The 16,671-nt window shown below is 37.7% G+C and overlaps 2 protein-coding genes across 2 annotated transcripts in view; one reads left to right on the forward strand and one right to left on the reverse strand.

Annotated features, from left to right (window-relative positions):
- LOC136036029 (general transcription factor 3C polypeptide 5-like) overlaps positions 1–16,671 on the reverse strand; it is a 508,607-nt gene that overhangs the window by 285,744 nt on the left and 206,192 nt on the right. The window lies entirely within an intron of this gene.
- LOC136036025 (uncharacterized) overlaps positions 10,775–16,671 on the forward strand; it is a 65,273-nt gene continuing 59,376 nt past the window's right edge. The window contains exon 1 of the mRNA XM_065717951.1: positions 10,775–11,065. Within this exon, the coding sequence (XP_065574023.1) occupies positions 10,954–11,065 (112 nt within the window). The 5' untranslated portion in view covers positions 10,775–10,953. The remainder of the gene's footprint in view (positions 11,066–16,671) is intronic.

Here is a 16,671-nt window from a genome sequence, read left to right on the forward strand (position 1 = left end):
TCAAAAATCTTGTCAAAACTTAGATAAGCCTACATAATTCAAGCATCCGCAGAACCGGGTCAGTTTTCTTTAGTATAGCTTTACTATCACTATCATTATCACTATCATTAGTATAGCTTTACTATCTTTATTAGTATATCTTTATGGTATTATATGGATCATTTTTCAGTTTTCAATATGGTTTTCACTTGATTCGGGAGAATTTGCTTCAACTTTGCCCCAGCCCCCTAGGATTTTGACGAAGTTACGCCAATGGCATCACTTGGCAAGGGCGTAGCTACAGTATTTTTTTTATTTGGGGGATGCTAATGAGGCAGGTGCTGTTCAAGCAGTAGTGAAGCAAAGTAACTATTTAACAAACACGCTACTTGATGAATTTAAAAACATTGCGCAATACATTATAAACACACTTCATACAATCATAAATATAAGTGCTGGTGCTCGGCTTTTACTCAAATTACCAGTAATGAGCTGCTGCAGACGAGTGTAGCATTGCATAAACAAGCTTTCGGGATGGTGAAGGTGAATGTTGTACACTACTACTACTACTAATAACTCACTGCAGCGCCAAGCCGCCTGAGGCCAACACAGCTACGCACGCTCCTCCTCCAACCTAGTCTATTCAAGGCCTCCCTCTTTACACCCTCCCAAGAAGTTCCTATTTCCTTCAAATCTTTATTTATGACATCTTCCCAACCTAGACGAGGATGACCTGCTTTCCGTGTAGCCCCAGACGGTTGGCCAAAAAGGATAATCTTCGGCAATCTGTCATCCTTCATCCACAGAACGTGGCCTAGCCATCTCGACCTTTCTTTCATTATAGCCCTAGAAAGCGGGATTGAACCATATTTTTCGTACAACCTGCTGTTTGAAATACGGTCAGTCAGCCGGGTACCCTGAACAACCCGTAGGCAATTTCTCTAGAAAACATCTAGTAAATTTTCATCTGCTTTTCGGAGAGTCCATGCTTCAGAGCCATATTTGACCACTGTCATCACTGTAGCTTCCAATATTCTAATCTTAGTTTGTAGGCTTATCTATCTACTCTTCTAGACTTTTTTTTAAATGTGAAAAAACACCCTGAGCCTTAGCTATTCTACTTTTAACATCTTGACTGCTCCCGCGGTCTTTACTAATAATACTGTCAAGGTAAGTGAAGCTGCCAACCTGACCAGCCTTTTCGTTACCCAATATCACCTTTTAATCTTCACTTATTCCTAGCCTTAGTGACTTAGTCTTCTCAACATTAATTTTCAAGCCTATTCTAGCACCCTGAACTCGCAAAACCTCTAAATATTCATTATTTTGTTCACACTCTATTGTACACACTCTGTTTTTTCAGCCAGATTCACCACTAATGCTACAGTACGTATTCCCCCTCAATTTACCCAGCCCCCACAACTAGCAAAGGATGCACAGTCTCTTAATTGAACCACGCTCTGTTCTAATAGCCCCGGGTATCGCGCTATTCATTGCTCGTAATTTTGAGTGGATTTTGACTCAGTAAGTTTTAATTTTTTTGTGTTAAAGATATAATATACGTGATTTATTGAAATATTATTTATGATTTTATTGGATTGATTTGTTAGTGGGTTCGCCGATTTATATTAATAGATAGCATTGATTTTAGAGGGCAAAAACAAAAATCATAGGCACCGCAATTTCGCTGTCTAAGTAAAGATATATGATAAGTCAAAGTATTACCACGAATTGTGAAACATTATATTGTGACATATTCCCCATATTTAAAAAGCGACAGTATTTTAAATTTGAAGATATTCGAAAAATAAAGTTAGAATTATTAACTTATCCATTGGGCTTTGTTTGACGAGGAATATCCAGAAAATCAGAACAATTTTTGGCATCGCTGTGACAGAAATCCTGGCAATTAAAAATTGCCAGGGACGCCAATTGGAAGGGAAAGTTAACTCCTAGAGTCTGAAAGTTACCCTCCCCTTTGTATCTTTGTTAAAAAAAAGGAATTCTATAAAAAAATACACAAAAATTTTTCTTTTGTAAATCAGGGTATGGGGGGTTTACATTTCTGAAGGGGGTTACACTAAATATCGTTTTTATGTCTCTAATTCCCTTCACAAGCAAAGAACAGTCTCCTAGTTCTGCATGCCAAAACTGATAACAATAGAAAAAGACAATGAGTCGGTACCGCTTATATATGCACAAACAATTTTAAATTGTGAGAAAAATGTAAATATTTTGTTGAATTCATCTTAGTCTGTTCTCAGCAGACATTCCGTACATCGAGCTGATACAGAGATAAATACGCCCAAGTAGCGCTGGCGTTGTGTGAAATACAACTATTTCAGTCATGATTCTTACTACAACTATGTCAGTTCTTTTTTTTGTGAGCTGGTTAGAAGACATATTTAGAAAAGTGAAAATAGCAAGAAGTTAGCATAGTACTGTACCAGGCACGTAAGCAGGAATTTATTTCGGGGGGGGGGCAAAACCTTCGAAACAGCAGATATAAAGTAGCATTTTTTTTATAGTAACTAAATAAATGCAAAAAGCACGTATATCGGAAAATACAGATTAACTTTAATCAGTAGTATTGTAGCGGATGGGGGAAAAGTACGTTTTAGGCTCAGGTTATGTTCATAGCGTTTTAGAACCACTGATTAATCTATTATATCCCAGTGAAAGGGAAATTTTAGCGTTAATAGTGCATGGGTGCTGTGGGGGTAGTTGTTCTATTGCAAAAACGCCAATTTTAATGAAAAATGATAGTTTCCAAAATTGATCCATTAAAAGCTGTACTTTATCCTGAAAACGCCATGATAACAAAAATAATTCTATTTTGCTGTGGAAAGCAAACTCTTTTTACAAAACAAAATAACAGTACAATCGCTAATTACTTCAAAGAGGGTAAGAAGTTAGACAGAAAATGGGTTAATAATTAGGAAGCGACTTGATCAAATAATTGCATGCTGTAAAATCCAAAAAAAGCTTCATACATGTATCTAGATTCTTAAAAAATGTCCTGCTTTTGCCAGAAATCCCAAGAAACCATGGGGAAATCAAGCATTTCGAAAAATTTCGGGGGGGGGGGGGGGGCAGGCCCAATGGCCCCCTCCTGCGTACGTGCCAGTACTGTACATAGAGGCAATTCAATATTTATGCGTTGGTATGTCAATCCGAAAAGCAAGGAATAGAACGTTATGTAGCGTTTTTTAGGTATTTCAATAACAAATAAGAGAATCAGAGTTATAATTAAATACTGGAAATAAAAATTAAGATAACTAAATTATTCCTGGAGCAGGTCCCTCTCTACGAAATTCCATGACCAAAATACAACCGACTTGGCCTATCCAGCTATAGTGCGAATATCACTGTAAAAAACACTAAGTCTTATTTTCTTTTCCATTCAGGAATTTATATTCACTGTATATCTACCCTCTTATTTTTCAATGATTTCATTTCTGTCCTATTTGCAGATGTAGAGGGTGTGTTCATTTCCGCTTTTGAAAGTTTTGAACAAGATAATCTAATCTTGAACTGATAGATTTTAGAAAGTAAGAGCACCTTAAATATCAAAGGAAAAAATTGACCTGAGCAAATGTGACGAAACAGGTAGCATAGAACGTTTTGATTTTGCTATTAACTAGGCTCACATTTTTGCTCGATGATAACGTTTCAAAGGTTATATTTGGAAAAATATTAATGTGAAAGTATTATGAAGTGTTATGGACCGCTATTTTTCTCATTTTTATGGCACTTGGTATTAACCAAGTGACATATAGCAATCGGAAATTCTGTCGGTCTGTCTGTCGGTCCCGGTTTTGCTACTTTAGGCACTTCCAGGTAAGCTGGGACGATGAAATTTGGCAGGCGTATCAGGGACTGGACGAGATTAAATTAGAAATAATTGTTTTCCCGATTTGACTATCTGGGGGGGGGGGGGAAGCGGGGGGCCCGTTAATTCGAAAAAATAGAAAAATTGAAGTATTTTAACTTACGAACGGTAAATCAGATCTTAATGAAATTTGATGTTTGGAAGGATATCGTGTCTCAGAGCTGTTATTTTAAATCCCGATTGGATCTGGTGACATTAGGGGTCGGGGGGATTGGGAGGGGGAAACCTAAAATCTTGGAAAACACTTAGAGTGGAGGGATCGGGATGAAACTTGGTGGGGAAAAATAAGCACAAGTCCTAGATACATGATTGACATAACCGGAACAGATCCGCTCTCTTTGGGGTGGTTGGGGGGGTGGGGGTGGGGGAGCCTAAAATCATGGAAAACGCTTAGATTGGAAGGATCGGGATGAAACTAGATTGGAAAAATAAGCAGAAGCCTTAAATACGTGATTTACATAATTGGAACGGATCCGTTCTCTTGGGGGGGGGGGGTTAATTCTGAAAAATTAGAAAAAATTACTTATTTTTAACGTACGAAGGAGTGATCGGATCTTCATGAAACTTCATATTTAGTAGGACCTCGTAACTCAGATCTCTTATTTTAAATCTCAACTGGATCCAGCGTCATTGGGGGGGGGGCAGTTGGGGGGGGGGGGCGGAAATCTGAGAAAATACTTAAAGCAGAAATGTCAGGATGAAACTGGATGGGAAGAATACAACCTGTCTAAGATATGTGACTGACATAACCGGACCGGATCTGCTCTCTTTGGTGGAGTTGGGAGGGGGGGGGGTTAATTTTGAAAATTTGAGGTATTTTTACTTACGAAAGGGTGACCAGATCTCAATGAAATTTGATATTTAGAAGGATCTTGTGCTTTAAAGCTCTAATTTTAAATTCCGACCAGATCCTGTTACATTAGGGGGAGTTGGAGGGGGAAACCGGAATTCTTGGAAAACGTGAAAATTGGGGTATTTTTATCTTACGAATAGGTGATTGGATCTTAATGAAATTTGATATTTAGAAGGATTTCATGTCTCAGAGCTCTTATTTCATATCCAGACCAGATCTTTTGACATTGGGGGGAGTTAGAGGGGGAAATCTTGGAAAACACTTGGAGTGGAGGAGTCGGGATGAAGCTTGGTGGATAGAATAAGCAAATGTCCTTGATACGTGATTGACGTAGCCGTACTTCTCATTGGGGGATTTGGGGGAGGGGTTCAATGATTTGGCGATTTTGGTGCTTCTGGACGTGCTAGGACGATGAAAATGGGTAGGCGTGTCAGGGAGCTGCACAAATTGACTTGATAAAGTCGTTTTCCCAGATTTGGCCATCTGGGGGGCTAAAGGGAGAGGAAAAATTAGAAAAAAATAGGTATTTATTACTTACGAGTGGGTGATCGGATCTTAATTTAGAAGGACATCGTGACTCAGAGCCTTTATTTTATATCCTGACCGACATTAAGCCTCTAACAATTTTGTTAGAGCTCATACCATATGGGCTCTTGGCTCTTAGCTCTTCTTGCCTCGTCACAAGTGCCATATGAGCTCTTTGCTCTTGTTCTTATGTTGAACATGAGCATGGATTAATTGAAAAAGTATATCTGCTCAAAATAAAAAGCAAATTTGACTTTTAAAAAGAGCACATTTTAAAGCTACTTAATAATTTTTTTTTATTATTGGGGGTAACTTCCCCCTCCCCCCAACGACGCCATTGTCACTTGGTGCATGTAATTTATGAGAGTACGCACCCCCTCACTTAAATCGTCATTATTACTAATATGTTTATCAAAGGCTGTAATCATGATTTAATTCGTGAAGTATCTAAATCATATCTTGTGGAGTTTAACTATGGAAAGGATCTTTCAAATTTTCCATCATTGCCCTCGTTTAGAGTAGCCATCAGTTAATATGCTAATGCACTCAGAGAACCTTATTGTAGAAGTTTCAAGCCCCTATCTACAAAAATGTGGAATTTCGCATTTTTTGCCAGAAGACAAATCACGGATGCGTGTTTATTTGTTGTTGTTTTTTTCCCAGGGGTGATCGTATCGACTCAGTGGTCCTAGAATGTCGCGAAAGGGCTCATTCTAACGGAAATTAAAAGTTCTAGCGCCCTTTTTAAGTGACCAAAACAATTGGAGGGCACCTAGGCCCACTCCCACGCTCATTTTTTCCCCAAAGTCATCGGATAAAAATTCTGAGATAGCCATTTTATTCACCATAGTTGAAAAACCCAATAACTATGTCTTTGGGGACGACTTACTCACCCGCAGTCCCCGTGGGAGGGGCTGAAAGTTACAAACTTTGACCTGTGTTTACATATAGTAATGGTTACTGGGAAGTGTACAGGCGTTTTCAGGGGAATTTTTTGGTTTGGGGGATATTTGAGGGGGGAGAGTTACCGGGGAGGATATTTCCATGGAGGAACTTCTCATGGGGGAAGAGACTTTCAATGGAGGGGGCACAGGATCTTCTAGCATTATTTAAAAAAAAACAATGAAAAAATAAATATGAAAAGTTTTTTCTACTGAAAGTGAGAAGCAGCATTAAAATTTAAAACGAACAGAAATTATTACGCATATGAGGGGTTTACCTCCTCGTAATACCTCGCTCTTTACGCTAAAGTATTTTTAGCAATTTCAACTATTTATTCTACGGTCTTTGTGATTCAGTGGTCATTCTTAAGGAATTGGGACAATATTTAAGCTTTAATATAAAGAGCGAGGTATCGACGAGGGGTGAGCCTCTTCGTATACGCAATAAAAACATACGAATATACATACGAATATACTCCGTATTTAAAAGGAGCTTTTCCTCCTCAACGCCCCGCTCTTTACGCTAAAGTTTTTTACTGTTTTAAAATGTAGAGTTAAGAAAAAGAGTCAAACTTTAGCGTAAAGAGCGGGGCGTTTAGGAGGAAAAGCTCCTTTTAAATACGGAGTAATTTCTGTTCGTTTTAAGTTTTAATGTCGCTCCTTACTTTCATTTAAGAAAACTTGTTTTTTTTGTTTAATTTAAGCAAGATTTCAGTTTCAAACAGTTCATGGTAACGAACTGTAGTAAGGAGCGACCCGGCTCAATAGCAACCAAAACTCTAAAAAATGGGGTTTTAAATATATAAGTTTAATCAAGTTTAGTCTTACCCATCAAAAGTTACGAGCCTGAGAAAATTTTCCTTATTTTAAAAAATAGGGGGAAACAACCCTTAAAAGTCATAGAATCTTAACGAAAATCATAGCATCAGATTCAGCGTATCAGAGAATCCTATTGTAGAAGTTTCAAGCTCCTATCTAAAAAATGTGGAATTTCGTATTCTTTGCCAGAAGACAAATCACGGGTGCGTGTTTATTTGTTTTTTTGTTTTATTTTCCCAGGGGTCATCGTATCGAACAAGTGGTCCTAGAATGTCGCAAGAGGACTCATTCTAACGGAAATGAAAAGTTCTAGTGCACTTTTTAAGTGACCAAAAAAATTGGAGGGCACCTAGGCCCCCCCACGCTCATTTTTCTCCAAAGTCAACGGATCAAAATTTTGAGATAGCCATTTTGTTTCGCATAGTCAAAAACCATAATAACTATGTATTTGGGAATGACTTACTCCCCCTTACTCTCCCCTATTAGTCCCTGGGGGAGGGGCTGCAAGTTACAAACTTCGGCCAGTGTTTACATATAATAATGGTTACTGGGAAGTGTACAGCGTTTTAGGGGGATTTTTTTGGGTTTTGGGAGTGGGATTGAGGAGAGGGAGCTATGTGGGAGAATCTATCCTTGGAGACATATGTCATGGGGGAAAAGAAATTCAATGAAAAGGGCACAGGATTTTCTAAAATTACTATAAAAAAAAACAATGAAAAAATAAACATGGAAAAGTTTTTTCAATTGAAAGTAAGGAGTAGCATTGAAACTTAAAACGAACAGAGATTCTTACGCATATGAGGGGTTCTAAAAATACTTTAGCATAAAGAGCGAGGTATTTAGGAGGAGGTAAATACCTCGCTCTTTATGCTATAGTATTTTTAGTAATTACAACTATTTATTCTACGGCCTTTTGGATTCAGGGGTCATTCTTAAAGAATTAGGACAAAACTTACGATTTAGTGTAAAGAGCGAGGTATTAACGAGGGTACAAACCCCCTCATATACATAATAAAAATTTAAGAATATAAAAGTTTGTTGCGTAAGCTAATTCTTAAGTTACGTATATTTTTTACTAATAAAAAATTCGTTAAAAATTAAGATTTATAGTTGCCTTTTCATGTAACCGAAAAATTGCAGGGCAACTAGGCTTTCTCCACCTCTTATTTCTCAAAAGCGTCTGATCAAAATTAAGAGAAAGCCATTTAGCCAAAAAAGAATTAATATGCAAATTTCATTTTAATAATTTATGTGTGGAGTGCCAAAATCAAACATGCATTAATTCAAAAACGTTCAGAAATTACATAAAAAAACTAGTTTTTTTAACTGAAAGTAAGGAGCGACATTAAAACTTAAAACGAACAGAAATTACCCCGTATATGAAATGGGTTGTCCCTTCCGCAATCCCTCGCTCTTTACGCTAAAGCTTTTAATTGTTTTAAAAATCTGAATTGTGGCAAAGAGTCAAACTTTAGCGTAAAGAGCGAGAGATTGCGGAGGGGACAACCCATTTCTGTTCGTTTTAAGTTTTAATATCGCTCCTTGCTTTCAGTTAAAAAAAAAACTAGTTTTTTCATGTAATTACTAACAGAGAAGAATAACGAAGAATAAAAAAAAACTCAGACACGGTGAACCAAAATGAATAATTCACAGTTTGCCAGTGTGACTATTAACTATTCTGTAAAACAAAAATTGCAAGGAACAATGTTATTAAAAAGGATATCTAACATTAAGAAAAATATTAAAAATCGAAAAAAAACTAGAAACAATTTATGTATTTCACAAAACAAAAAGAAAAGCTAATAAAACTTAAAAGGAGCAAAAACTAGAAAAAATTCGTAATTTTAAAGATATGCGTCGTTATTTAATCCTTTACTTAACCAATTCTAACACAGATGTCATTTTCACTATGTAAGGTACTTTAAGTACGAAAGACCTTTGTATATTTAAAGGACTGTGAAGTGGGGAAGTGTGTTTTTTTTACCCTAACAACGGTCATTCTTTTGTGGAAAGAAGGCTCTTGTAAACTTTCTATCAATTTAATAAAAAAACTTATATGAAAAATTCAAGTTTTTTAAAATTCCCGGTATCTTGAGAAACAGAACACACAGAAACCATATTAATAGATTCTGGCCTTTAAGGTCAGGTCCAATTCGCTACATAAATCCTTTTGTGTATTCGTGGCCTTGTTTTGAATGTTTTAGGTTTAAACGGTAGTTCCAACAAACTGGTTCTTTAACAAGGGTGTCCAAATTCTTTCAGTCAAGCAATTTATAACAATTCCTTAAGAGCAGGGGTTGCCCTTGTGCTACTACAATGAAGCGAAATACAATAAAAAATTTAGAGTGCTAATAGTTTTCTTTTCAACTCCGTGCTTTAGCCTACCCTTGCTTCTTTCGTTGGATTTGGGAGGCAGTAAATCTTCGCACTAATCCTACTAACCTAAAAAAAATATGACTAATCAAGGGGGTGCCAACTTTTAAATAGTCACGCACGCCTACCAGGGGCATAATTTGCTATGGGCAAGAGGGCAAATGCCCCCTCCAGACCCAGTTTTAAACCCCTCCCCCCGAGCTCCAGTTTGCCCTCCAGCTGAAATTTGCTTTCTGCAGAAAGACTTGTCAAAATTAAGATTATTCTGCATAATGAACATATCCAGAGAAACAGGTCAGTTTTCTTCAGTATATCTTTGCCTTTATGATAATATATTATGATTCATTTTTCAGTTATTACTGTCATTTTCACTTGATTTGGGAAAATTGGCTCAAACTTTGCCCCCCCTCCCCATTAGGATTTTGACGAAATTACGCTACTGCACGTACTGGTACGTAGCAAGCGTTCCGAAAGTGCGGCAAGCAAGGGTGTATCCAGGATTTTGCTCGGGGAGGGGGTAGAAGTCTCAAAAAAAAATTAAAAAACAGATGAAAAACTCTTTACGAATATACGTTTCTGTTATATTGTTATGAGTCAGACAGTTTGTTATTTTTTGGGGGGGATTCGAACTTCGTACCTCCACCTCCCTCTCTAGATACAGCCTTGATGGCAAGTTTCGAAATGCGCAAAGGGCTGTGGAATTCTGCCACGCCTGGGCGAACAGCATGGTACACATGGCGCTCCGAGATATATGCGAGGTGGCAAAAAGCGGGTGAATCGGTGAACCCCCACGACTAATAAAAATACATTAAATATTTACATCAAGTCGCATTAGCCTAAGTAATTTCCTCGTGAGCAGTTCTGCCTTGTGCACGGGCACATATAATTTTGAAGGGCAAAGGTAACGTTCCGTCTTCTAGTAGATGAAGCCTCCTCTCTCTTCTCATATAGGCAGTAATTTTTATGGGAAGGGGACATGCCCACCACTAAATTTAGGAAAAAAACTTATTTAGGTTTTGTTCCATTGAAATTTTTTTTTTTTTAATGGCAATTTGTCATCCCCGGATTTCTAAAATACACTCTACCGTCCCCCCTAAATCTTTGTTAATTGACGTCGATGCTTCAAGGTGTCCTCCATTTCGTCTGATTTAGATCAAGTGTATACTTCAAGAGACTGTAGATAAATTAATCTTAGCAAAAAACTTCAACCTATTGACTTGGTGTTTTATTCTTCACGCTATAATTTTTAGAGTCAGCCAACGACCTTATAAAAAATGTTTTGTCATTACGTAAAAAGAATTTCATTTAAAAGGAAAATAGTTTGCCTTGGAGCAATTTACCTGAAGGCAGGTACTGCGCCGCTAGCCTTCTCTTAGTTATGTTTCAAAATTCCAGTTTTTACCTGGAGTCTCCTACGAAAGTTGTACCGAAAATTTACCTGGATATATTTGTACCGAAAACGCGCTATTTGCGGATATGCACAAATCGATGCTTGATAAAGTTGTGATTTATTTGTGAAGAGTGTTTGTTAATTTGTCAAAATTCCACAAAAAGATTTTCAAGATGAGGACATGGACAGCAAAAGGAATGTTGTTTCTGTTATAGCACAGACTTTTGCTGTGCTGGCGTTTTTGCTTGGCGCAGTTTCAATTGCGGCACCCTATTGGGGTGCCTGGAGTGGAGGTATTTTTGTCTTGTGCATTATTTAGGCTAAGTCGCTGGATGCTTTTCAGGGGAGGGAGAGCAAAGGTTTGAAAAAAGATATTTTTTCGGCCAAAAAAATTGTACGCCTATATTTACCAGGATGTTGCTAGATTTTACTCTTTTATGCAGTTTAGTTTCGAAATAAGGGGTAAACTGTCGACCTGATTCCTCTGCGTCGTTAGGCTACTAGTGCTCAGCCTAGAAATATACTCTTTTCCTCAAATTTATTTGATGGTTTATCGAAATAATGGAAAATTCATTGCATATAAACAATTGAAGGAAGTCTATGTATTTGCACATTAGGAAGGGTTGAGGTAAAGTTCATTTTCGACGCAAATGGATGTTATATTTAGATTCTGGAAGAAGTTTTGTGTCTAAAGGTAGGCCCCAATGTCTATTTTTTAGCTATCTCATCAATGAGTTAATCAAATATTTTCCCCAATTTTGACTTCTCAATGAGAGAGCTTGGAGTCCGGACCGAGGGAGATTTGAAGTTTTTTAAACCACCGTGATTACGCAACATTTTTTTCTGCTTTTGTAGCCTATTGGTTGATCGAAGCCTTTATTCACATGGTCTAAGGCTAAATCCCATCGGATTTATAAAGCTGTTTGGGGGGTTCAAGGTTTTTTTCAATCTTCTCTATCATGGACAGGATTTACTTATTCGCAGACTATAAGTCAAACGCCTCATCAAGTCCCCCGTCTTTTTTCTCCTCCAAAAAAGACTAGGGGTAATTAACTTTGCAGGTACTGTTTTTCTTAATTTTAAGGAATTTACAAACAACCAGAAGAAACGTAAAATGCAAAAAAAAAGTTTCATGGCTTCCATATCCTTATTCTATAAAATATTCCTGAAAATATGATATACATTTTTAATGAAAAAGCGACAAATTTTTGATCCCGTTTCATGAAATGAAAAAAAAATATGCCAGCCGCAACTCCTATTGGAATTTGCGCTAAAGAACATAGTTAGATGGTCGTATCCAGTGGGTCCCTTAGTTTAGTTTGCAGAACCTCTTAATTCCTCCAGAGCCATGATTCCCAACTTGGGGCACCAAAGCACTAGAAATCCCTCCAACTCCCCCAAAGAGATCGGATCTGGTCCACTTATGTCAATCACATACCTATAACTTTTGCTAATTTTTGAACTCGCCAAAGCGCTAGAAATCCCACCAACTCCTTCAAAGTGAGTGAATCCGGTCAGGTTTTGTCAATCACGTATCTAGAACGTGTGCTTATTCTTCCACTCAAGTTTCATTCCGATCTCTCCACTCTAAGAGTTTTCCAAGATTTTCGATTTCCAAGATATCCGTTTCCCCCTCTACCCTTGTATGTCCCCAGATCTGAGACGGGTTGAAAATCGACTGTCCAGAACTTCTGCTTATTCTTCCCACCAAGTTTCATCCCGCTCTTTCCACTCTTAGTGTTTTCCAAGATTTCCCAGTTCCCCTTCCGAATCCCCCCCCCAATCTAACTGGACCTTTTTGGGATTTAAAATAAGAGTTCTGAGCCACGAGGCCCTTCTAAATATCAAATTTCATTAAGATCCGATTACCCGTTTGTAAGTTAAAAATACCTCGCTTTTTCTAATTTTTCCTTATTACCGAATTATGTTCCCCCCCCCGCAACTCCCCTAAAGAGAACGGATCCAGTCCGGTTATGTCAATCACGTATCTAGGACTTGTGTTTATTCTTCCCACCAAGTTTCATCCCGATTTCTCCACTTTAAGCGTTTTCAAAGATTTCCGGTATCCCCTTCCAATTACCCCGGCACCAGATCCAGTCGGGATATAAAATAAGAGCTTTGATTTGCGAGATCCTTCTAAATATCAAATTTCATTAAGATCCGATCACTCGTTCGTAAGTTCAAATACCTCATTTTTTCTAGTTTTTCGAATTAACCCCTCCCCCCATTCCCCCAAAGAGAGCGGATAAGCTCCGGTTATGTCAATCACGTATCTAGGACTTGTGCTTATTTTTTCCACTAAGTTTCATCCCGATCTCTCCACTCTAAGCGTTTCCCATAATTTTTTGTTTCCCCCTTCAACTCCCCCCAAATGTCACCGGATCCGGTCGAATTTTAAAATAAGAGCTCTGAAACAAGAGGTCCATCTAAATATCAAATTTCGTGAAGATCCGATTACCTGTTCCTAAGTTAAAAATATCTCATTATTTCTAATTTTATACTATTATGTAAGAAAAGTGTAAATTAAAATTCTAAGATCAACATCGAAGTGTTATCTATTATGTCACAAGCAAAGCAACATTTATTTTTTTTTAAAGTGACCGGAATCGTCCTATTCGGAAGGGGTCACAATCCACCTGGTCCACACTTAGTACTTTTCATCTCCAGATATCCAACATTAGGAAACAGACCCACTGGTAATTCCAGGGATGTTGTTCCCCCAAGATTTCTTTTGGCGCCCTTGTTACTTGTTATTTTTCTGTTTTTCACTCATTTAAAAAAATAACTTTGTCAATTTGGTTAATTATTGATGTCCTTGTCACATTGTGCCCCCCCCCTCCCAAGAATTTGGCCTAGATCTGCCCTGAATAGCCTTCTTCTAAAGTGGCAGTTGCAAATTGGCTTTACAACTGGTGTCCTCGGAAATTTTATCCCTGTCATGGTTGTCACTCCTCTTGAGTTGAACTTATCTTATCAGCAAATATATACATTTCACACTAGACTAAAAAAAATTGTTACCTTATGGCAAAATACCCTTTTTTAAAATTATTTTTGTCTCTTTTAGCTAATATGCCCCTTAGTGATAGATTTTGTCGTACTTGTGTAGTATACCGACCACACTCAAGAAGCAAAATTAGGTCAATCATATTGAAATATGTGAAAATATGATGAAAATACAATACTTTAAGTATAAAATTATGGAAACTACAACATAGAGTTATGGAAAGCAGGCCGCCCAGAACGTATTACACTAAATACTTATACTAATTAACTTATATTTTAAGTATTTAATTGAAATATACTTCCATAGTAGTTTATCTCACTCGGACTAAGCTGATTATCTCCGGGTGCACACAGAGAAACCGGTTTTACAACAGATCAAGAACAACAGTGAGGTGTCTATAATACACAAATACCGATTTTATGAATGTCTTGTGCGAAGCCATGAAAATTTTGAAGACCCTTCCCTCTACAATGTCCAACAATTTAAGCCACACATTAGACCCATCATTTATTTGGGGTTATAATTCAAAACCTTACTTTTTTTTCAAAACCTCACTTGATCATTTTAAACCATCGATTGTTTTTACTATGAAATATAGTTTAAAACCTCATTTCAAAATTTTTTTAAATATATTTTACATATGAAAAAAATATATGCTTGTAAATGAAAAAAAAAAACACTTATTTTCTAGGGCTGCCGGTTAGACTTAGACAATACCCGGAGATTCAATTGCGAAGAAGTACTAAGGTTTGAAAAAGGAATCCTAAGTACTAAGTACCAATAATGACAATTTTTATAATGGTGTATTCGGGGGAGGGGGCTTAGGGGGTTTGACTCGCCGTGAAATGTTTATTTGACTCATAAAAACATGATAAAGTGCATAAAAACGCATTTTTAATACGTTTTAAAGTTTTTTTTGTAGCCCTCCACCCCTAACAAAAACTTATGAAACAACTCTAAGTATGTATCTATAAATATACTTAATATGCCTTTTATGGTAATGAATAACATAAATACTTTTCCCAATGTCCCTAACCCTTTTAAAAAGCAGAAACGTGTGTATGTAGGTGACCAAACGATATGTACATATTCTTCGGAGTTTGCCATTAGATTATGTCTGTAGTCGGATAATGCTTTATTTTGTTTTTAGTTGCTATTTTCCCCTCCTTTCTGAAGCTAATTTTTGGGTACGACATTATCTCCAGTGAAGCAAATAGACCATGTCTATTAATTGTGCACGGGTTTTGAACATATTAAATTATTTATATGCCAGGTACCCAAGTACCGCAAAACTACTCATTGGTTCATTAAGCTTTAATATTAGATTTTTTCTTTGTGAACTAGAAAGTTTTTTTTTTCTGGATGCTCCTTAGGCTCATAATTCTCAATTTATCAAATCCAAGTTGCCCCTATGGAGAGCCATGGGTGAAGCGTTTGGGGTACTCCAAAGTCCTCTACAGCAAATTTAGGGCTAATTTTGACAGATAATGGTGAATACCCATCCCTAGCTCGTCTCTTGCACACCTCTCAAAAAAAGTACCCTTGGAAATTTCTATATTTCCAAGCAGGATTTTCCCTCGCCTTAGGTAATATTTCAACCAGCAAAACCTTGCTCACTGTGTTCGGAAAGTGGAGGGGTTGTCAACTCTTCGCCACCTAGTGCGTATCTCAGGGCCGAAATATCTACATAAATAATTTCCATTGTCTTGAAAAAACTTTCCCTATTGTTTCTACGTTGTATTTGTTTGTTATGGAAAGGCAGTGTGGTCTTCGTCGCTATTTTCGCTATTATCTCAGCATATCGGCATGTCTGCCGAGAGCCATGGGTGTAATTAGTGTTTGGGGTGCTCCAAAATCTCCTATAGCAAGTTTAAGGCGAATTTTGACAGATAATGGGGAATATTCCTCACTAGCTGGCCTCTTGCACACCTCTCACAAAAAAGTACCCGTGGGAAATTTCTATATTTCCAAGGAGGATTTTCCCTCGCCTTAGGTAGTATTTCAACTAGCAAATCCCTGCTCACTGTCTTTGGAAAGTGAAGGGTTGTCAATTCTTCGCTACCTAGTGCATATCTGAGCATATCGGCATGTCTGCCGAGAGCCATGGGCATAATTAGTGTTTGGGGTGCTCCAAATTCTTTTACAGCAAGTTTAAGGCGAATTTTGACAAATAATGGGGAATATTCCTCCCTAGGTGGCCTCTTGCACACCTCTCACAAAAAAGTACCCTTGGAAATTTCTATATTTCCAAGGAGGACTTTCCCTCGCCTTAGGTAATATTTTAACCAGCAAAACCCTGCTCACTGTGTTTGGAAAGTGAGGGGTTGTCAATTCTTCGCCACCTAGTGCATATCTCAGCATATCGGCATGTCTGCCGAGAGCCATGGGTGTAATTAGGGTTTGGGGTGCTCCAAAATCTTTTACAGCAAGTTTAAGGCGAATTTTGACAAATAATGGGGAATATTCCTCCCTAGCTGGCCTCTTGCACACCTCTCACAAAAAAGTACCCTTGAAAATTTGTATATATCCAAGGAGGACTTTCCCCCGCCTTAGGTATTATTTCAACCAGCAAAATCCTGCTTACTGGGTATGGAAAGTGAGGGGTTGTCAACTCTTTGCCACCTCATGCATATCTCAGAGTACCCACTGTTCCACCGCACATGGTACACTTACACCACGCATGAAAAGAGGCTATTTGCTTGAAATAGCTATCTCTATCTTTGTATTTATTGTTGATTTGGTCCATTCGTTCTTTTCCTATAATTTTCGTACATTTGTCTTTTTATCCGTTGGGATGACAAGGTGGTACCGATGGGAAGGGGAGGGGTAGAGTGTTTGAACTCCCACCTAAAAAGAATGTTTGTCCAACTCTTAAAAACGTAACAAAAATGAATT

Source organism: Artemia franciscana, chromosome 15 (genome assembly GCF_032884065.1).
Source record: "Artemia franciscana chromosome 15, ASM3288406v1, whole genome shotgun sequence".
Lineage (NCBI taxonomy): Eukaryota > Metazoa > Arthropoda > Branchiopoda > Anostraca > Artemiidae > Artemia > Artemia franciscana.